Raw genomic sequence first — 23,524 nt, 5'->3', positions numbered from 1 at the left:
TTAAAAAATACTGTTACTTATTTGAGAAGCAGAGAGAGAAAGGAAGAGAGTTCTCAATTGTTGGTTCACTCCCCAAATACCTGTAACAACCTCTGGCTGGGGCTGAAGCCAGACGCTAGAAATTCAATCCAGGTCTCCCATTTGGGTGGCAAGGATCCAGTTATCTGAGCCATCACTGCTGTGTCCCAGGGTCAACACTGGCAGGAAGCTGGAGTCAGGAGCCAGAGACTGTATTGAATCCAGGCACTCCAATAAAGGACAAGGGCCTCTTAAGCAATAGGCTAGGAGCCCACCCTTTCAGTTAGATTGATGCGTTGGCATCCAAATTCTGTTCTTGGCCCTCTAGGGTATATCTTCAACCAGCAACCATAGAAATTTTTTTCAAAAGTTTAAGTGGGTTCTGACCTGTTCAGCACAAAACCCTTCGATGGCTTCTCATCTCTTGGCAAAAGTTCAATTCTTGCAGTGGTGTACTAGAGCAAATAAACTGTCCCTACCATCCCCTCTGGTCTCATCCTCAACTCCTCCTCCCACCCACGTCACCCAACATCAACCATGAAGCCTTTACACTGCCTATTTATTTTGCCTGTGACATTTTTCACATGGATGCTGAAAGTTTTGCTCCTTTGTCTCCTTGACTTTACTCGAATGTCACCTCAGCAAGGCTTTCAGAAGAAAGCTTATCTACCTTCCCTCACTAACACTCCGCTGACGGCTTCAACTTTCTCCCCATCTCTGATGAGGAAGCTGTCCTATGGGGACAGCTATGTTCCTCTTCCACAGGGGAGACCAGTGGCTGTCTAACTAGAGACTACTTTACCCAGATCCTTGAACCGCAAGTCTACTGACGTCACATTACTCAGCCATGGCCAGTGGAACTAGGCGAGTATAGTATGTCAGTTCTGGCCTAGTCCATCATCCCCTAATCTCTTCTTATACCTTGTCTCAATCTATGGCAACTTTTTGGTTTGGTTAAAGTAAATCCAGCACAGATATGTACTTCAAAAGAGAATTACATAGCTTTTTTCAGAAAATGTGGATGGGGGGTTTTACAAGATTTAGAATCTGCAACTACATCAGTGGATTTTTTTAATGCTCTATTACTTATCTTTTGCCCATGTATGAGTCTGTAACATTACATATGCCGGTCATCTGGAAAACCATTTTGGGCGACCATTATTGTGGCATAGTGAGTTGAGCTCTGCGGCAGCACCAACATCCAATATGGTCACTGGTTCCAGTCCTGGCTGCTCCATTTCTAATCCAGCTCCCTGCTAATGTGCCTGGGAAAGCAGCAGAGGATGACTCAATTGCTTGGGCTCCTGCACTCATGTGGGAGACCTAGAAGAACTCCTGGCTCCTGGCTTCGGCCTGGCCCAGCCCCGGCCGTTGTGGCCATTTGGGGAGTAAACCAGCAGATGGCAGACCTCTTTCTCTGTCGCTCCCTCTCTAACTCGCCTTTCAAATAAATAAGTAAAAATGTTTAAAAAAGATAATACCAATTCACTGACTTATGCATATTTCCATATTTACACATTTTATTATTCGATATGAAAAACTGCATTTGTTAATATTACCACTATAATCATCAAACATTGGGAAGCTATCAAGCTTCTGGTGGCACATACAAATTTTCTAAATTTCCAATTTTCACTTGAAAGCTTGAATTTTATCTTTGGCAACAAATACTGTCAGTTATATTCCTTAAAGTAACAAGCTCACTTTCACAATTTTGAAAAAATGTCTACGAGATACCGAAGCCTGAATAATCCTAGTCAGTCTTTCAAATAAAAGTGATATTTCATTTAAAAAGTTATACTTCAGCCTACAACTCAAATGACCAAACACACAGTTTTCTTCGAGACGGCACAGTGTATTTTACGTTTTGCTACACTGAATATTAGAAAGATGTATATTAAAGCGTCAAGAAGGAATAAAGCAAGTTTTAATGCTTCATCAAAGACTTTCTTCAGGGCAAATGGCAGTGATTTTTTTTTTTTTGACAGGCAGAGTGGACAGTGAGAGAGACAGAGAGAAAGGTCTTCCTTTGCCATTGGTTCACTCTCCAATGGCCGCCACAGCTGGCGCGCTGCAGCCGGCGCACCACGCTGATCCAAAGGCAGGAGCCAGGTGCTTCTCCTGGTCTCCCATGGGGTGCAGGGCTCAAGCACTTGGGCCATCCTCCACTGCACTCCCGGGCCACAGCAGAGAGCTGGCCTGGAAGAGGAGCAACCGGGATGGAATCCGGCGAATGGCAGTGCTTTTAAAAACACAACCGCATGTCAGTGAAGAACACGGTAAGTACTAGAACAATTCAGTGCCACTGCATTGATCTGCATGCCAAAGAGGTAACAGTTTTATTTACTTTGCCTTTGCACCTTAAATGCGAATGTTAGCAAAGTGTAAAAAGTCAAATAACAGCTCATAATAAAATTAGTTTTGACCTCCTGGGCATTCTGAAAAGATCTCAGATTCTCTCGAGGCCCATGAACCAAGCTTTGAGAAATACTTATATATCATTTGATAATATAATGAGTCAGGATATATTCAACACAAGATTTTATCTTTTTGTCCTCTGCTTTCAAACTCAAATGATAAGCAGACATGCCTTCACTGAAACTCATTTTTATGTTTTCTCTATACAACCTCTCTCGGGGAATCCAATCCAAGAAAAAATATCAAATGAGTGACTTTTGAGTGTGTACTGTATATAAGCTAACAGGGAGACTTTTTTTTTTTTTAATTAATTAATTAATTTAAAAGGCAGAGTTACAGAGAGGCAGAGGCAGAGAGAGACAGAGAGATCTTCCATCTGCTGGTTCACTCCCCAACCCGAAGCCAGGAGCCAGGAGCTTTTTCCAGGTCTCCCACGCGGGTGTAGGGGCCCAAAGACTTGGGCCATCTTCTGCTTTCTCAGGCCATAGCACAGAGCTGCATAGGAAGTGGAGCAGCTGAGGTTCAAACTGGCGCCCATATGGGATGCTGGAACAGCAGGCAGCGGCTTTACCTGATACGCCAAGTGCCAGCCCTGAGATTCATTTTCTAAAAGGATTTTTGGGGGTCGGGCATTTGGCATGATGGTTAAGATGTCAACTGGGACACCCCTATCCCATATCAGATGCTCTGCTCCTGATTCTAGTTTCCTGCTAATGTACACCCTGGGAGATAGCAAGTGACGGCTCAAATGCTTGGGTCCCTGCCACCCACGTCAAAGAACTGGACTGAGTTCCTGGTTCCTGGCTTTGGCTTGGCCTAGCCCTGGCCATTGTGGACATTTAAGGTAGAAACTAGCAAATGGGATCTTGCTCTGTCACTCTGCCTTTCAAATAAATGAAAAATTTTTTTAAAAATTTGTTTATGGGAAGTTTATTGACTCAAAGTCTAAACTGTGAGAGAGGTAAAAAGAACACAGTTTCTTTAATAGTTATGTGTGATAACAAAATCCTCAAAAGTCAGTATCTGGCAATGATAGGAACACTAAAACCACTGGCAAAACCTTGTTTTTATTTATCACTTATTATCCCAAAAGGCATTTTTTTTTTTTACCTCTAAATAAAATGGAATATTTACCAGGTTCTCTCAGATGTTCCCTTCCAGGAAGCTGCTCGGCATTAATGTCCCCTAAATCACCAGTTTTGGAATCAATGGTTGCCTGAGAGAGCTCTTTTTCAAAAGCCTTGATTTCCTCAGCACTTGCTGTCCGATCCTCTGATTCTGTAAACACTCTAATAATGCCATCACTATAGGGAAAAACAAACTGATTTTAAAAGTCAGTGCCATAGAGTATTAACATTCTCACACCCCAATGAAATAATCTATACATATGAATGTAAGAAATGTTACTAAGTATTTATTATTGAGATAGCACAATACTAACTTCATTACACAATGTCTTCTAATATTTATTTCAACTATTTAAAGGAGAAGTTACTGGCAAAAGAGAGAGAAATATATCTTCATACAGTTTTCAACTCCAAGTTAAATGTATCATTGCATTAATCTAGAGATAGAGTACTTATGTTTAAAGTCAGTATTACAGCAGCATTATGGTATAGTGGTCTGGTTTACTTTATAAAGGGATCAAGGACCCAACATACAGTTTATTAAATAGCAAATGTGAAAATATGGCCTTTAGGCCGGCGCCGTGGCTTAACAGGCTAATCCTCCGCCTTGCGGCGCCAGCACACCGGGTTCTAGTCCCGGTCGGGGCGCCGGATTCTATCCCGGTTGCCCCTCTTCCAGGCCAGCTCTCTGCTATGGCCCAGCAAGGCAGTGGAGGATGGCCCAAGTCCTTGGGCCCTGCACCCGCATGGGAGACCAGGAGAAGCACCTGGCTCCTGGCTTCGGATCAGCGCGATGTGCTGGCTGCAGTGGCCATTGGAGGGTGAACCAACGGCAAAAAGGAAGACCTTTCTCTCTGTCTCTCTCTCTCACTATCCACTCTGTCAAAAAATAAAAAAAAGAAAAAAAGAAAATATGGCCTTTATTCTGCCAGTAATGAACAATGTGAGTCCAACCACAGGAAAACAAACACCACAAAAAAACCCAGCCTCACGCTTAGACTGCATGGCAATCCTCAATCTCTAGGCTCAGAAAAAATTACTTTATTTCCATGAACTCTCAATTCTAGAAGTTTGAAATAGCAAAGTTAGTACTTTCCACTTTTTCAAACATGCTTAGGGAGGTGGGGGTGGAAGGGAACTAAGCCGACAAATCAACCCTTGCCCCGGACAAAAGATAAAACACTTCTACTTTGTTATACCCTCTAATCCTCACAGCTGTCACCTCTTTTTTCTTGCCTTCAATTCTAAGATAGTCTATAATCCTTTCCTTCATCCACCTCTTTAAGCAGCCCTTTATGGCTTTGTACATATCTCGTTTCTACAAAAATGTGATGTCAGAGAGTCACTAATAACATCTTTCAAAGCAAATCCAAATGCTTTTCTGACTTGCCATTCCCTGACGCTTCAAGTTCTTTTTGACCTTGATGACAATCTCTCTCAAAAATCTCTCCTTTTCTGTCTCTCTAAATGCCGACTTCTGTATTTCTTTGTCCTGTTTAACCTACTGGCCTCTCTCAATATATTACCAGACTCGGTTCTTAATCGTCCACTTCTTGTCTATACTCTTCCCTCAGAGACAGATCCCCGCTGGTTTGCTTTGGGCAGCGTTGTGCAAATCTTCATCTTAGTCTCAGTTTGTCTTTTTTTAAAAAACAATTTTATTTGAAAGGAAGAAATAAAGAAGGAGAGAGAGATTCTTCCATACGCTGGTTAACTCGCCAAATAGTCACAACGGCCAGGGCTGGGCCAAGCCCAAGTCAGAGCCAGGAGCTTCTTCCAGGTCTCCTTGTGGGTGCAGGAGCCCAAGTACTTGGGCCATCTTCTGCTGTTTTCTCAGGCACATTAGTGGGGAGCTGGATCAGAAGCAGAGCAGCAAGAACTGGAACTGGCACGCATATGGTACAGCGGCACTGTGGGCAGAGGCTTAACCTTCTACGCCACAGCGCCAGCCCCAGTCTCAGTTCTTGTATTAGGCTCCTAATTGCCCATGATCCATTAGCATGTGTGTGGCCCTCTATTACTCAGATTTCTGGAAGTCCAAAGTGAAGTCATCACTTTCTGTACCAAACTAATTCTCCCAATTCTCGAATTTTTAAATGAGGAATTCCATTGAAGACTGCAGCTTTTTTTTTTTTTTTTTTTTTTTGACAGGCAGAAGACAGAGAGAGTTATAGACAGTGGGAGAGAGACAGAGAGAAAGGTCTTCCTTCCATTGGTTCACTCCCCTAATGGCATCCCACATGGGCATTAGTTAAGAGTCCTGGCTGCTCCACTTCTGATCCAGCTCCATACTTATGTGCCTGGGAACGCAGTGGAAGGAGGCCAAAGTCCTTGGGTCCTTGACACCCATGTGGAAGACTGGGAAGAAGCTCTCCTGACTCTTGGCTGCAGATTGACCCAGCTAAGGCCTTTGCAGCCATTTCAGAAGTGAACCAAGAGATGGGCAGACCTCTCTCTCTCTCTCCCTCTCTCTATAACTCTGACTCTCAAATAAATAAATCTTAAAAAGCAAACAAACAAACAAAAGAAAGAAAGAAAAAGAAACAAAGAAAAATACTTACAAACTCTTACCTCCAAGCACTGAAACTAAAAAAATGCCTGGCAGTCAAGGTACTCCAAAGTTAAGCTCCACCACACCTACCACCCACTATTCCCTAGCATTAGCATGCCTCTATTTTCCTTCATTCCTATGCAGATCATATTCATTCCCATGAAAGAAATTGAGAAACTGTCATCTCTCAGTATCCATGGGGCTTAGTTTTACAACCAAAATCCACTGATGTTCAAGTCCCTTATATAAAATGGTATAGTATCTGTATGTATTATTTCTTAATGAAGATTTTTTAAATTTACTTATTTATTTGAAAGGCAGAGTTAGAGAGAGAGAAGATAGAAAGAGAGATCTTCCATCTACTGGTTTACTCCCCGAACGGCTGTAACAGCCACAAGTGATGCAAGCCAAAGCCAGGAGCCAAGAGCTCCTTCTCCCATGTGAGTAAAGGAGCCCAAGACTTGTGCCATCCTCTGCTGCTTTCCCAGACACATTGGCAGGGAGTGGGATCAGATGTGGAGCAACTGAGATTTGAACCAGCGCCCATATGAGATGCTGGGGCTGCAGGCCGAGGCTTTACCCCACTAAGCCACAGTGGAGGCCTCATATTTGTATGTATTCTATTCATATCTTCCTGTATACTTTAAATCATCACTTGACTACTTATAACACTTAATTAAACTCTATTATTCAGGAAATAATGATAAGAAAAAAAGTCTGTACATGCCCAATACAGATGAATATTTTTTCAAATATTTTCAGTATGAGGCTGGGTGAATCCACAGATGTAGAAAGCACATATACAGAGGGCTTGCTGTATTGCTTCCATTGATAGAAATTTTCATTTTCTTCTTTACTCATAGTCTTGCAAAATCCAACTCAAATTTCTTCTCCAGAAAGTTTTCTCACATCCATCTCTACCTTCCCTAACTTCTTTTATAGTCAGTGCTTCAATTGCACAACTTGCAGTACAATTCTAGTATAACATGTCACATATCATCAGTGTAAACGCTGTTCTATCTTCTGTTTTTCTGTTAAGAGAATGTTCATATCATCTCCCCAGGTCATCTGAAATTTCTTATGGTTTATCTCCGTATACTCTGATGTCTACCAAAGGTCTAGACACATAGTTACTAACTGATTAGAATATAAATACCTTGCACCAACCACAATGTCACCATTGTCTAGCACACAGCAGCACCATATAGACTGAGCTGGAAGTCGGATTGTTTGAGCACATTCCCCATGTTTCCAGATTCTCAGGGATCTGTCTTCTGCTGTTGTCACGAAATCTAAAATTAATGAATACAGGAAAAATTAGTTTCAGCAAATAGAATTAAGTACATTTATTCACACTATCATTCTTAAACTTCAAAGTTTTAAAAGTAGTTTTAAATTTTATTAACTTATACCCTACATAACTTCAAAATCACATTTTAAATCCATTTTGTTTCTTACATCACATATCTTTAACAAATAAATTACATAATCTTTCCTCAGAGACCCAAGGACTTTTAAAAACACAACCGTCTAATTTGAATTAATATAATATATAATTATATATATTTATAATTATAACATGGCCATACAATTTTCTTTATTAGGAAAATGGTAGTTAGCAAATAGTTACTAAATTATTCAAGTCACAGATAAATACACTGTCAGAAGTAATCAGTCTTCCTCCTGTATCTCAAAGATGAGACAGAATAATGCTAAATATAAATTTCTAAACACATTGCACAAGATAATCTTACCTCTACAATTCGGAAAGACAGATATGCTATAAATATAATTTGTATGTCCATAATATACTTCTAGACACTCGCCAGTGATTTGCCACCTTCTAATACTAGCATCATTTGCACAGGAAAGAAATTGTGTTTCGCTCAAAATTGCCAAACCTCTTACACAGTCTTCATGTCCTGGGTTACAAAAAGAATAATGCCAACCAATAAAATGAGTCATGTCTTTGAAGGCTCTGTGCAGTTTATAAACATTAAAAAACATCATAAACTTGCTTTTTCAACTTAGAGAAGTTTCATTTTTTTTCTATAGCAAAGTCTGGCAACCAAAATTTGTACTTTAGCTTTACCATATTTTTTATCAATAATCTTGAGAAATGATTTTATAAACATCCTATCCTCTCAAAACAATTGCCTAAAGCCCTCTAGAAATAGTATTTTGATACCAACAATTCTTCATTTTCATCTGAAAATTCATTCTCAATTTTTATTTCCAATAACAAAAATACTTCATAAGATTCACAATATTTAACAGAAATTCATAACAAAGAGTAAATATCCAGTACATTTAAGGACAAGACATTTTTTGAACCTTGTAATCTAATAAGAAGAACAGAAGCCAAAACTCCCACTTTCAGGGCCAGCGCTGTGGTGCAATGGGCTAAGCCTCCACATGTGGCTTACGTGCGCCAGTTCCTGTCCTGGCTACTCCTCTTCCAACCCAACTCTCTGCTTATGGCCTTGGAAAGCAGCAGAAGATGGCCCATGTTCTTGGGCTCTTGTACCCATGTGGGACACTGGGATGAACCCCTGGCTCCTGGCTTCAGCCTGGCCCATCTCTGGCCATTGCAGCCATTTCAGGAATGAAAGAGTGGATGGAAGATTCCTCTCTCTCCATATTTCTGCCTTTCAAATAAATAAATCAATCTTAAAAAAAAAAAAAACCCTCCCATTTTCAACATTTTTTGATTGTCAGCACAGTTTCTCACTTGATAAATATATATTGTATGTACTGATTAAAGAAACACAGCATAATACTTAGTTATAACTTGTTATCCATTTTCTACCTACAGAGATTTTTAAACTCTGTACAAAGGGACTCATGAAGGATTATCCAGAATGGTGATGAAATTTTAAGGAGAAAATGTTAAAAACAATAAAAACTCAGACTAAAATCCTAAGTGTCCCACAAATAAATTAGTGCTATTAATATTTAACAGAAGATACTTTAGTGTTGGTATTATTTAATCACTGAGGTTTAAAAAGACTACCTACCAAAATCCACAAATTTGTTATTACACAATGTGTTTCAGTATAAAGACATTAATGATGTGCGCCACTATATGTGAAGATAACACTGAACTAACCCAAAATAAGTAAGATTATTTATGCTTAAAATTTCAGGCTGAATGCGTTAACAATGACAGAAAATATCTACATAACAAAAATTATATACATATTATATATATAATGGAAAAATACATACAAACACTGTAACTTACCAGACAGCCATCCATTAGTCTACACCTGGTTTTATGAGAGGTTTCACAATAACTTTTTTCTTAAAGATTTATTTATTTGAAAGACAGAGTTAGAGAGGGAGAGGGGGAAATCTTCCACCTGCTGGTTTACTCCCCAAAGGCTACAACAACCAGGGTTGAGCCAGACTAAAGCCAGGAGCCAGGAGCTTCCGTGGTGTCTCCCATATGAGTGGCAGGGGCCCAAGTACTTGGGCCACCCTTTGCTGCCTTCCCAAGCACACCAGCCTGGAGCTGGATTGGAAATGAAGCACTGGGAAACGAACCAGCATTTGTGTAGGATGCAGGGTGGCGTTGCAGGCAGAGGCTTTTACCCACTGCACCACACTTTTTAAAAATATATATTCACTCTGACAGGAAAATTGCATTCACCCAAAACAAATAGCTCAAATATATTGATGTTTTGAAATACCATTTTCAAGCCTCTAAAATCTGAGTAAAAAAAAAATCATCTGAGCAAATAAGCAATATTACAAAAGTTACTTGTCCCAATCGTACCTGAAAAAGTTCGCTCACATCTTCCAGCCTTCCACAGTTTAATAGTTTTGTCTGCTGATCCAGTCAACATTAAGCCCTGTTCAGGTAAGATCTTTACTGCCCATACTGCAGCTGTATGACCCTGTGAGTAAAATCAGTATCAATTTCACTTGCCACGAAACTGCCATATGTAATTTTTATCTAGAATATTCACAGAGAAACACTGTACCTGTAAGGTCATCATGCATTTGTCATTCAGCCAGACTTTAGCAGTGGTGTCCCATGAGCCACTAAGTAATGTTCCAAATTTTCCAGATGAAAGACTACAAACTGCAGGGGGAAAGTCATTAGTTAACACATTTTCACACAGAAAAAAAATGCTCAACCCTGCAACAAGGTGTTAAAAAGAATTGCTATGGTAAAAACACTCTGGCAAGTGGCAGTACCTTAGCCAAGTAAGGCTTAACTCAATGGAGACACTGAAGAGTGTAGTGGTCAAGAGCACAGACTGATACCAGACTGCCTGGGTACAAAGCCCAGCTGTATAACTTACATGCTAAGTGATAATATTTAACCTTGGATTCCCACTCTGTAAAATAAGGGAGCAGGACTAAGTGGGAATGCACAATCCCTTATAGATTTAAGAAAGTACAATAAGGAGACAACAGAAATTATTTTGAAATAGTTTTTTGATAGATAGTTAAGGCCACTCTCTTCAAAATAACACAAAAACACACAAAAAACCAACAAACCTAGATCCAACATAAACGTTCAATAGTAATGAAATGATTAATTAAACTTATTACCTTAATGTAAAATTACACATTATAAACACTGTAAATATAAAACATTATCTAAGAAAAGGAAGAATGCCCCAGAAGGTCAAAGCAGGGCCACAGAAAAAATGAACTGGGAACTTCTTTCATGAGACCAGAGAGAACTTCACAAAAATCTTTCCATTTGAGAGGACAAAGTCCTCGAAACAGCCACTGATTTGGATTTCAGAATGGCTAGATAAGAGAATGCTTTCTCGTGCTGTCCCCTTTTCTGAATCGGAGTGTTTGCTCTAACTATGCTATCCTTTTCCACAACTATATACTGCGTATGGGTGATAGTCCACATATCTCTTAATTTAAAAGGAAATATATCTGGACCTGATGTAGAAACACCTGAGCAGCACCTCCCTGATGGTTAGAATACTATGCCTAACCCACATATTCTTAGCTTTGGGCTTGGTTCTATAACTACTTGGGGCTTTTGAATTGTTCCATATTGGGAGGTGGGAGGGTATATTTTGCCTGTAGCAGGAAGAGGAGCTCAATGATTGGTAACCAGAACACACATTGTGGTAGCTCTCCCTTTCCAAATACATAGAAAGATGGTACTTTCCTCCACCATTTGAAGTTACGTACAGCCACGATAGCTCCATTTGTTGGTAGACCACATGGTAACTCACATTTTCACAATACCCCATTTTTTTAAAGACTTATTTTATTTATTTGAAAGGCAGAGTTACAGAGAGAGGAGAGATAGAGAGATCATCCATCTGCAGGTTCACTCCCCAAAAATGGCCACAATGGCCCAGGTTGGGTCAGACCAAATCCAGGAGCCTGGAGCTTCACTCAGATCTCCCATGTGGGTATTGGGGCCCATGCACTTGGGCCATCCTCTACCACATTCCTAGGCACACTAGTAGAGCTGGATCATAAATCAGCTCCCATATGGGATGCTGGCGTTGTAGGCAGCAGCCCAACCCAACACACCACAATGCTGACCCGAAACATACTATTTTAAAGCCAGTGCACAGGGGTAGGGACTGTGGCTCAGTGGGTCAAGCTGTGGCTTGGGAAGCCCGCATCCCATACCAGAGTACTGGTTCAAGTACTTACACAGCCTCAGCTGTTGCAGGCATTTGGGGGTTAACCAGAGGATGAAAGAGCTCTCTCTTTGTCTTTAAAGTACATGAAATCAAATAATATATATATATTTTTAAAAATGAGCCAGTGTACTAACCATGTATTCTTTCATTGCTGGAATGACTGACTACATGTAGAGAAGGCCAAATCCCTGATAAGCAAAGTCCCCCTTCTAATCCAAAGTAGAGTGAATGAGAAACACTCACTCTGTGTTATGTGATAAGATCTGGTAAGTATATCTTAGACTTATGCAACAGATGCAAAAAGTGAGCTACAGGTACACAGAAAGTTATGGAAATCAGGGGAAAAAAGGGTCATTAACTTCAGAAAAACCATCTTTCCTGGGGCCGGTGCCATGGCGCAGTAGGTTAATCCTCCGCCTGTGGCACCAGCATCCCCTATGAGCACCGGTTCTAGTCCCGGCTGCTCCTCTTCCAATCTAGCTCTCTATTGTGGCCTGGGAAAGCAGCAGAAGATGGCCCAAGTGCTTGGGCCCCTGGCTCCTGGCTTTGGATCAGTGCAGCTCCAGCAGTTGCAGCCATTAGGGGACTGAACCAATGGAAGGAAGACCTTTCTCTCTGTCTCTCTCACTTACTGTCTGTAACTCTACCTCTCAAATAAATAAGTAAATATCTTTAAAAACAAACAAGCAAACAAACAAACAAAAAAACCCAATCTTTCCTAAATATAATTTAAAGCTAAATATGCATTATATTTAAATTAACATTCCTCTTACTTGTTACGTACTCTGTTCCAAAATTTTAAGTGACTTTCACAAATGCATGTCTTTAAAATTTCTATCATTGTGTATTAAAGATGCCACACACACACATACACATACATGCATAGATATACACAAACACAAACACTTTCCAAATTCTTTAGAGGAATTAAGTTTAAAGTGTTTATGTTACATGTCCCAAAGTATCCCAGATACATAAGTAAGCTTATATACTGCACTAATTAAGCATGTACTTCTATAATTAAAAACTGTTATTCCACATACAAATCCAGAATTATCACAGAATTAGGAATATATACAAATCACAGAAAACAATATTCGGGTATGGTGCTGTGGCATAGTAGGCTAACCATCTGCCTGCAGTACAGACATCCCATATGGGCACTGGTTGAGTCCCAGCTGCTTCACTTCTGATCCAGCTCCCTGCTGATGGCCTGGAAAAGCAGTAGAAGATGGCCCAAGTACTTGGACCCCTGTACCCATGTGGGAGACCCAGAAGAAGCTCCAGGCTCCTGGCTGCAGGTTGGCCCAGTTCTGGCCATTGAGGCCATTTGGGGAGTGGAACAATGGATGGAAGACTGCTCTCTCTGTCTTGTCCTCTCTCTATGTAACTCTGCCTCTCAATAAATAAATCTTAAAAAACTATATTCCTAAGTATTAAACCTTCTTCAATAATGACAGCAGAGACCTAAACACATTCCTTCTGGGTCTTTGATTTGGTACATGTATACAGCCATAATAAAAGATAAAGAAATATACTTAATTTTCCTTAGTAAATGGAGTTCTTGTACAAAACAGCTGAAAACCAAAATCATGAAGTACATTAAAGTTATGTATTCTCTTTCTTCCATAACTAAACACCTTATTTTTTGCCTGCATAAGCATGTCAACCTTTACCAACAACAACAGAAAATACAAAGGGACTTTACAGATCTAAGATAGGCCCACCAAAAGTTTTCCACTAAAGCTACAGCTGAAGCAAACATAACAACTTGAGAAGATGGATATGTGAATTTTATTTTCAAAAAGACAAAAGTCCAAACAGAAAAATACCAAAATGTTATACTTACCAGTATTTTTGTGACCTTTTAGAATATAAAGTGGCAACGGACTGTCCAGTGAGAAGATACATATATTGTGGTCATTTCCTCCAGTGGCAATTAGTCCATGAGGGTATGTGTCACTTGAAGGTATGATGCATACACAAGATACAAAGTTGGAGTGGCCACTCATACAGTGCATTTCTGTAAAGCCCCTGTTAGGACTAAAAAGATAAGATAATTAATAGATAGGCATTTGTTCCGTCCCCTAACCTAGGACATAACACATCAAAGGATCATTTTTATTTAGTGTCTCGGATGAACAAGTACATACTATTTTATGAATCCATTGTTTTAAATTAAATGTATAGAGAATTACATCAGATTAGATAAAGTCTGTTTACTACTTCTTTGACAAAAATGTCAATTAACAGAAAGTATTAATAAGTAGGAAAGGCAGGGAAACAAATACTGAGTGGCTTTTTCTCATTCTCCATCTTCGTTTCTATTCATCAGTGATTGCTACCCTAAGAAACCCTTACTGCAGGGGCTGGCATAGTGTAGCAGGTTAAACCACTGCCTACAATGCCATCAGCTCTTGTGGGTGCAAGTTTAGAGTCCTGGCTGCTCAATTTCTGTGGCAACTTCCTGCAATGTGTCTGGGAAAACAGTGAAAGTTGTCCCAAGTCCTTGAGTCCCTGCACTCACCTGGAAGATGTGGATGGAGAAAACCCTGCTGAAGTGAAACATATAAACAATCAAACTAAAAGAATTTGCGGCGGGGGGAGGGGGGGGTGTCCACAAGAGTTTCAGCCTAGCAGATCCATATCGGAGTGCCTGGACTCAATGCTCCATTCCCAATTCCAGTTTCCTGCTAATTCAAGTCCTGGAATGTAGAGGCTAAAGAGGTTGGGTCCCTGCCACCTTTGTGGGAGACCTGGACTGAGTCCCTGGCTCCTGGCTTTGGCCCAGCCCAGGACCAATTATTGAGGCTACTTGTACTGTGAATAAGTGGATGAAGAGTTCTCTGTCTCTCTCTTTCTACTTCTCTAACAATAGTAGCAATAAAATCCATTATCAATAAGCCTTAAATGTAGTGAGTACATTTTCACACTATGAATCATTAACTCAATACCAATTAATATAGTGTGTGTATCTAAGTTGCTAGAATATTGATCATTCTCAATATGCAGAAAAGGAACTAATATGGGGATATATAAATGGCTGCTCTAAACAACAATAACAAAAAACAGATGGCTACTCTAGGGACACAGTACACTGAAAATTGCCTCTGGATTAGAATGATTACCAGTTTGTTCTATGTATCAATTATTTAACATCACTGCCTTACTAAGAAGCCAAAGAATAGATGATGATAGATTACATGGAAAGCAGTAAGTCAGCTGCTAAGAGGGATATCAAGAGCTATGTCCATAAATTAAATCGAGTTTACATTATGGTTGAAGAATACAATACAGGCACATTAAGAGAGGAGTGTGTTCAGTCTTTGCCTGGGAGTCTTATCTTTTATCTATTTTCACTACCTTCCCAAATCCCGTTAAAACTGTGTGTGTGTGTGTGTGTATAAATCCACAAGGCCAAGGAACATCAAAAAAAAAAAAAAAAAGGGAAACAACTTTAAATAGTGAAAACTGACAGAAAAGTAACGAAGGCCTTAGGCGATCTGGGGAAAAAATGAGTTTTACAGAGGTAGCAGGAAGAATCAATTTAGCCATAAATCCCCAAAAAGGTCAAGAACTGGCGAGGAGAAAAGAAGCATCAAGAATCTGTTGCCCTACTTCGCAACAATTGCACTGGTATTATCTGTATGATATAATTTTGAATCTCTGAAGTCAACTGAAAGCTTGCAATGTCCAGGACAAAGTTTGGTCTGTAAATGTGAGCTAACTTTGAACAATTTCAGTTCTTACCACGGTACCTCATATCTCAGCTCCATGGCAGGTAGTCATGCATATGTCACTGGAGCAGCTTGTACGCATGTGCAGGAGCTAGGTTAGGCAATAAGGATCCTGTCCTCCAAATATCAGGGATCTGTTCTCTGACAACTTATTGCTACTCTGACCTTGGAGGAACAGAAAGAGGCAGGCAGCACCGTTACTATACCCTCTCATGGTTGTCGGCCCTTATCTCTCCAACTGAAGTGATTTCCAGGGTTTTAAATTTTTATTTATTTATTTATCATCTTTTTTTTATTTGAAAGGCTGAATGACAGAGACACAGATTCCCTATCTACTGGTTTACTCCTCAAATGCCAGCGACAGCCAAGACTGGACTAGGTTAAAGCCAGGAGCCCAAATCCAACCCACATCTTCTATTTGGGTAGCAGGGACCCCTGAGTGATTATCTGTTGCCTCCCAAAGTATGCATGAACAGGAAGCTGGAGCTGGAAGCAGAAGTGGGACCTGAATCCAGACACTCCAATATGCCCAAGCAGCATCTCATCTCCTGCAACAAACTTCTGCCACCCCTTATCTTTATCCCTTCACTTTTTTCTTCTTTCTCTCAAGTCAGACATGAAGACTGGGACATTCAAAAAGAACTGCATGCGCAGAGAAATCAGGAAGTGAACATGCATGTTCAAGGAGAAGTACAAGCTCAGAGAAGGCCTGAGAAGATGATCTTTGGCACAGTCACCCTATAATAATGAACAAATAAAAAAACATAATGGGAAAAATCCCCCTGAAAAATGGGGAAAATATAGTTTCTACAGTCATCATATTAGATTCAATATCCAGTTTTTAACAACAACAACAAATATAGAACACATAAATAAACAGGAAAGCATGGCCTGTTCAAAAAAAATCAACAGAAACTGTCCATGAAAAATACCTAATTGCAGATTTACTAGAGAAAGTCTTTAACACAACTGTCTTAAAGATGCTCAAACAGCTAAAGGTAAATGTGGAGAAAGTCTAGAAAACAATGTATGAACAAAATAAAAATATTAATATAGAGATCAAATGCCTAAAAAAGGAAACCTTAGAACTAAAAAAAGGTACAATAACTGACATGAAAAGTTTACTAGGCAGATTAAAAGGCAGATCTGAGTAGGCAGAAGAAAAAAAATCAGTGAATTTGAAAATAGGACACTGTAGGGCCGGCGCCGTGGCTTAACAGGCTAATCCTCCGCCTTGCAGCGCCGGCACACCGGGTTCTAGTCCCGGGTGGGGTGCCGGATTCTATCCCGGTTGCCCCTCTTCCAGGCCAGCTCTCTGCTATGGCCCGGGAAGGCAGTGGAGGATGGCCCAAGTCCTTGGGCCCTGCACCCGCTTGGGAGACCAGGAGAAGCACCTGGCTCCTGGCATTGGATCAGCGCGATGACTCGGCCGCAGCGGCCATTGGAGAGTGAACCAACGGCAAAGGAAGACCTTTCTCTCTGTCTCTCTCTCTCTCACTATCCACTCTGCCTGTAAAAAAAATTAAAAAAAAAAAAAAGAAAATTAAAAAAGAAAATAGGACACTGTAAATCATCAAAAGCAAGAAAAAAGGTAGAAAAACAATGAACACAGCCTAAGGGACTTGTTTGACATATGAAACAATCAACACAATACTGCGCCAATTCCAGAAGACTGAAACACAATATTCAAAGAAATAATGGCTAAAGACACTCTAAATTTAATGAAGCTCACTTAACTCCAATTAAAATAAACTCAACAAGTTCCATAATGAGACCCAATATATTCAAACTTAAGAAAAAGCAGAAACAAAGAATCTTGAAAGCAGTGAGAAAGAAATAATTCATCATACACAAGCATTCTCAATAGGATCATAAGAAGATTTCTCATTCAAAGTTTTGGAGCCTGAGGTGTGTGGAGCCACAGCTAAGTCACATCCCAAACCCATATCAGAGTGCCTGGCTGGAGTCCCAGCTACTCCATTTCTGATCCAGCTTCCTGCAAATGTGTCGCCTGGGAAGCAGCAGGTGATGGCAAAAATACTTGGGTCTCTGCCACTTATGTTGGAGACCCAGATGGAGTTCTAGGCTCCTGGCTTTGGCTTGTTCCAACCCCAGCTGCTGCAGGCATTTGAGGAGTGAACAAGCAGATGGAAGACATCACTTTCTCTCTGTCTTTCAAATAAGTAAATCTTTTTTTTAGATGTGGTATAAACAATGGAATTTATTCAGTCATAAAAAAGAAAGAAATTCTGATATATGATACAATATGGATGAACCTTGATTGAGGACATTATGCTAAGTGAAATAAGCCAGTCACAAAAAGACAAATACTTCATGAGTTCACTCAGAGTCAAAAATCATAGCACAAACAAGTATATTCATACTTCAGCCCAAGACCACCAAAAACAAGGTCCTGGAAGCCAAGTCATCATTCTCTAGTCAGGAGATCAGCCCAGTGAACCAGCCCAGCCGATAACCCTCCAGACAAGCTCACAGCCAGCAAATCCCATGCAGGAGAACAGGGTTTCTCAAGTTTTTTTTTTTTTTTTTTTGGACAGGCAGAGTAGACAGCGAGAGAGAGAAACAGAGAGGAAGGTCTTCCTTTTGCCGTTGGTTCACCCTCCAATGGCCGCCGCGGCTGGCGCGCTGCAGCTGGCGCACCGCGCTGATCCGATGGCAGGAGCCAGGTGCTTCTCCTGGTCTCCCATGCGGGTACAGGGCCCAAGGACTTGGGCCATCCTCCACTGCACTCCCTGGCCACAGCAGAGAGCTGGCCTGGAAGAGGGACAACCGGGACAGAATCCAGTGCCCCGACCGGGACTAGAACCCGGTGTGCCGGCGCTGCAAGGCGGAGGATTAGGGTTTCTCAAGTTTTTGACTTCTCCACTCTCAACATTGAGCATATAATAAAGGAGCTGGCCAAGCCTCCAGTATTAATATATAGTGACCAAAACAAATAAGAGAAAAAAAGAACTTGGAGGAGGAAACAAACCACCGAGAAAAAAATAAAGATTTTTCCTTTAAAATATCATTAACATCCTGAGAGATGCAAGGGAAGGTACTGCAACCATGAAATAAGGACATGATTTCCCAAAAGGTCAAGGCAACCTCCTAGAAAGTCTAGGAGATCAGGGATTAATACTATTTAACAACAGGAGAAAAAAGAAATTCAGAAAACTAAGGATCTGAACAAAAAATAGTTCCAGAAAAAATGAAAAAACAAAACAAAGAATTGACTTAGTAAAATTTCTCAGACCTTGTGGAGATGAATTTTAATATTTAAAGGGCCCACTTGGGACCAGCATTGTGGGTAAAGCCAATGCCTGCAGTGCCAACATCCCATATGGGTGCCAGTTCCAGTCCTGGCTGTTCTACTTTCTGTCCAGCTCTCTGCTATGGCCTGGGAAAGTAGTGCTTGGGTCCCTGCAGCCTGGTGGGAGACCTGGAAGAAGCTCCTGGTTTCTGGCTTCGGATCAGCTCAGCTCTGGCCACTGCGGTCATTTAGGGACTGAACCAGTGGAATGGAAGACCTCTCTCTCTGGTTCTACCTCTCTCTGTAACTCTTTCAAGTAAATAATTCTTTAAAAAAAATTAAGCAACTGAACACAATTATGAGCTACAGAAAGAACATAAAAATTGTTGAAGAAAAGTTATAGCTTATTTCACAGCTCAAGTGTAGTCAAAATGTTGCAAAATACTGATTTAGTCTAAACAAGCTAAATAAGGTTCAGTGCATAGATGCATACTAGGGTACTTCAAAAAGTTCATGGAAACTGTAATTAAAAGACAAGCTCATCTTGATCCAAAATAATTTAGAAATCTATGCATAGCTTTTTGGATAATACATATTTACTATAAACATTATGAAGATCCCATTTATACATAGACTTCAAAAAACTTTCTAAGTGGCCAGCGCTGCGGCTCACTAGGCTAATCCTCCGTCTGCGGCGCTGGCACTCCGGGTTCTAGTCCTGGTTACTCCTCTTCCAGTCCAACTCTCTGCTGTGGCCCGGGAAGGCAGTGGAGGATGGCCCAAGTGCTTGGGCCCTGCACCCGCATGGGAGACCAGGAGGAAGCACCTGGCTCCTGGCTTCGGATCGGTGCGGTGCGCCAGCCGTAGCAGTCATTTGGGGGGTGAACCAACGGAAGGAAGACCTTTCTCTCTGTCTCTCTCTCACTGTCTAACTCTGCCTGTCAAAAAAAAAAAAAAAAAAAACTTCCTAAGCTTGCATTTTAATTTCATTTTCCACAAATACTAAAAAAAAAAAAAAATATATATATATATATATATATATTAATTTGAGAGGCAGAGAGCCAGAAAAAGAGAAATAGAGCTCCCACCTGCTGGCTCACAAGTCAGCAGCCCACAACTCGGTGGCAGGGAGGAAATTACTTGAGCCATTATAGATACCTCCCAGGGTCTGCATTAGCAGGAAGCTGGAGTCTGGAGCAAGAGTCCAGTATCAAACCCAGGTATGCAAAAATGGTACATGGGCAAACTAATGATTAGGCTAAATACTCCCCTAAATCCCACCCCACCCCCAAACTTTAAAAAATACCTTTGTATATATGTGATTAGGTAAAAGGCAGAAAGAGCTACATTCTCATATTCCATAGTAGAAACTAACAAAAAATGCCTAAAATAAACACTGTTTCTATATACACACACACCCCTAAAAACAATATATGTATATATAGATGTAAAATGCTAAAAAGAGCAGTTCAATGAAAATTTTACTTTGAGAAAGGGAAATGGAAGCACAGTGGGAAGGGAATTGATTTCTTAACAAACCCCAGAACTGTTTAAAGGGGGGCCCAATATTCTAAATGTTTACGTGATCCAGATGTCACTTCAGCCTCAGGGCATGCTCAGGAAAGATTCAAGGCATGATCTTAAATCTGAAAATGTGATTCAAATATGGGTAGTTTTCAAAAGGCAAAGCAAGATAAGGCAAAGTTGCTGGAGCTGTACCTCAACTTAGAAGTTGGCGATAGACTTGGGAAATCTGAAGACAAGAAGTCTGATACAAGGGCATGTTGGCTGTCTCAGGTCAGTGCACAACCCAAAAATTAATGTCTCTATTCTGAAGGGACTTCAGAGGGTCCAGAGAGACTTTCTGGGTTTTCAATGGGATTTTGTGAAAGACTTAGTCCACACTAGAACAGAACTATTTCCATCTCCCTGGAACAAAACTCCCCCATCATTCTACTCTCTACACTTAATATGCTGAACCAGAACCATATCAATAATGTACACGAGCAAACAAACTTCATTTACTACTTAGCTCCAAATACTGTATGGTACTCTACTAATTTTATAAATATATTATGAAATAAAAATTGCCAGTATCTTGGCCTTGAAGATACTTTTTATAACAATAAATGGTGTGGTTGGGTCATTCTATTCATGATGGCTAAGAGATTAACACTCCGTGACTATGAGAGCCTTTAACCTATGCAGTTACAAATAACAAATTAAGTAATTTTATCTGTCTTATCACTCATTATCTAGCTTTGTGCCTGGCAAAATGCAAGCTCTTCATCAGTGTTAGTTGAATAAATATATGAATTAGTTTTTTAAAAAGAACATGAGTTAAAAGAATTAGTTTTCAAATAGAGGATCATTTCAACTAAACGTTGCTTGAAAATGCAACCACTCCAGCGACTTAAATTCTTGTCAACCTAACACAATTCTACAAAACATGTAAAAGTTTAATGGCAGGATAGATACAATTACAACAGACAACCTTTAGATAGTCCTGACAATGTTTAGATCCTACTGGGCATATGCTTCTATTGGATTCAATTTTAAAAGACTCAAGCATAATCAATAATTGTACTCAAACACACAAAAAGTTACTTATTGGTGTTATTACGGGGCTTGGGATACCATAGTATCCTAGAGTTAGAAGAGACCTGTAGAGGTCAACTCATCCAATACAAGGGCTTGCTTTATAAAACCTAGTCTAGTCCAGCATACTGCAAATGCCCTCGTAAAGATCTACTTCCATGCCCTTTCTCCACCAGCAGCTGGCAGACACTTCTCAATGGGTAAATCAGATCACGCTGCTCTCTCCTACAAACTATTTGAAGGCTCCCACCTGCAGACTCCATGATCTGGCTCCTGCCAAGCTCTCAGACCTGCCCTCAGTTCACAGCTCATTCCCTCATGCCACTTAGGGACTTCTTTTGTCTTTTTCAAGCCGCGGCCTCTGCCTAGCTCTTTCAGTTCCACTCTACTCATTCCTCCTTCCCAAGGCCCCCAGCTCAATCCATGTAGTCAGTGCTTCAAATGTCAAAGGCACACATCTCTTCAGAGAGGCTCCTTCTTTTACACCTCCCTTCACCCAATTTATTTTCTTCATAATACAGGTGCCAGTTCTTACCTACTTATTTGCTTGGGTTTTAAGCCTTGTTCCTCAGCAGATTGCAAGACAGCTGCACAAACACAGCCAACTTGTCTTCATTTTCCTCTCCAAGATCCAAAATAAACAGGGGGCACTCTATAGTTAGCAATCAACTGATGGATGGCCACCCAAACCCTGAAACCTCCAGTGATGGCAGACTTGCCAAATAATAAAACCACTAACCTCAATTTTTCTTTTTCCGGAACAAAAAAAAAAAAAAAATCTCTGTTCTGGTTTTAAATTTCCTGCTAAAAACCAGCCAAAATCAGAGCCAAACCCTTGAATTTAGTCTGGACTGGAGGTTAACCTGGTTCTCGACCTTCTTCCCCTCCTGAACCCCTCTGATAAGTCTTTTTCAGGTTAGTACAAGCTCTCTCCTCAAGAAAACAGCACGTCCCCATATGGCAATAAAACTTTTGAGAAGTTTTCATCCCCAAGACCCTCACAGACAACCCGACTCTAAACTGGATAACAGGGATGGAGTCAATGCAGTTTTTGAGAACTAACGTGTTCAAAACCTATCTGAAGGAAGACTACAGTACAACTTCTGGGGGAGAATGAGGACATGCCAGATGCTTTCACACTTACTCACTTAGGAGGGTGCATACGGAATCAGTAAACCTCTAAATCTAGAAGACACTTGGGAGATCATCGTCCGAAAACCGAAGCCCTCTCCCCAACCACCACCAAAAAAATAAATAATAAGAGGCGCGTCCAAGGTCACTCATTTGATTGTGCTCGAGTTAGGACAAGAAAGCCGATCTCGGTCCCCCATGTGGTGTTCCTTCCACTTAAATCTCGCTAGGATCTTAACGTGGAGTGCCCAGAGAGCCAGGGCTCCGAGAGTTGGGAAGGAGCGGGAAGCAGAGGAAAGGCAAGAGAGGGAAAGAGCAGGCTACAGCAGGGAAGAGACACTCTTCCCACTCGCCGGGAAGCTTGCAACACAGACGGCCGACAGCCCCACTCGCAGCGCTCACCTGTCCGGGGCCCACAGGCGGGTGGTGCGGTCTCGGGACACCGACACAAAGGCCCCCGGCGGATAGAGGCAGCACACCAGGCCCCGCACGTCCAGCTCGTGACCCGGGAGCGAGCAGCTCAGCCGGTACCTGGCAGCGCCGCTAGCCATGGCCAGGGTCTTTCCGGCGCCCGGATCCCGGGCACCGCGCGAGATCAAGTCCGCAGCGGAGACTCCAAGCGGCGGCGGGAGACAAGCCTGCAGGTGAGGGGCGCCTGGGGACCGGAAGAGCCCAAGAGCCGGTGCGGAAGGGCGGCGGGGAAGGGGCGCGCCGAGCGGGCCGAGTGACACAGCAACCCACACTTGCACACCGGAATTCATCATCCGCCCCGGCCCGCCATGACGCAGAGCGTGTGCGTCCGGGCTGCCGAGGCCGGCGCGCAGCTAAGGTTCTGTCCCCTCCCGCGCTCGAGGCAGCCCCGAGACGAAGGGGTAAGGACGCCCGGCTGTATTGACCCCGCCCTCGGGTCCTTTCCAAACTCTGACCCTTTCCTAGTCCCCCGCCGAACTGTTTGTTGTAATTCTCCAAGCAGGCGGGGACTACGAGTCCCACAATGCCGCGCGCCAGCGGGGCGTGAGCAGCCAGTGCGCAGACTCAGGATTTTTCAAATCTGG

The 23,524-nt window shown here is 41.5% G+C and overlaps 1 protein-coding gene across 1 annotated transcript in view; it reads right to left on the bottom strand.

Annotated features, from left to right (window-relative positions):
* Window positions 1-23,258, bottom strand: part of PLAA (phospholipase A2 activating protein) — a 43,800-nt gene extending 20,542 nt beyond the window's left edge. Inside the window, 7 exon segments of the mRNA XM_062208125.1 lie at window positions 3,571-3,740; window positions 7,271-7,406; window positions 7,869-8,036; window positions 9,893-10,013; window positions 10,101-10,201; window positions 13,600-13,793; window positions 22,872-23,258. Of these exon segments, the coding sequence (XP_062064109.1) occupies window positions 3,571-3,740; window positions 7,271-7,406; window positions 7,869-8,036; window positions 9,893-10,013; window positions 10,101-10,201; window positions 13,600-13,793; window positions 22,872-23,233 (1,252 nt within the window). The 5' untranslated portion in view covers window positions 23,234-23,258.
* Between the last annotated feature and the right edge of the window lie 266 nt (window positions 23,259-23,524).

The sequence above is a fragment of the Lepus europaeus genome, chromosome 12, assembly GCF_033115175.1.
Source record: "Lepus europaeus isolate LE1 chromosome 12, mLepTim1.pri, whole genome shotgun sequence".
Taxonomy (NCBI): Eukaryota; Metazoa; Chordata; class Mammalia; order Lagomorpha; family Leporidae; genus Lepus; species Lepus europaeus.
The sequence above is the reverse complement of the archived record's forward strand: the minus strand, read 5'-3'. Positions and strand labels throughout refer to the sequence as shown.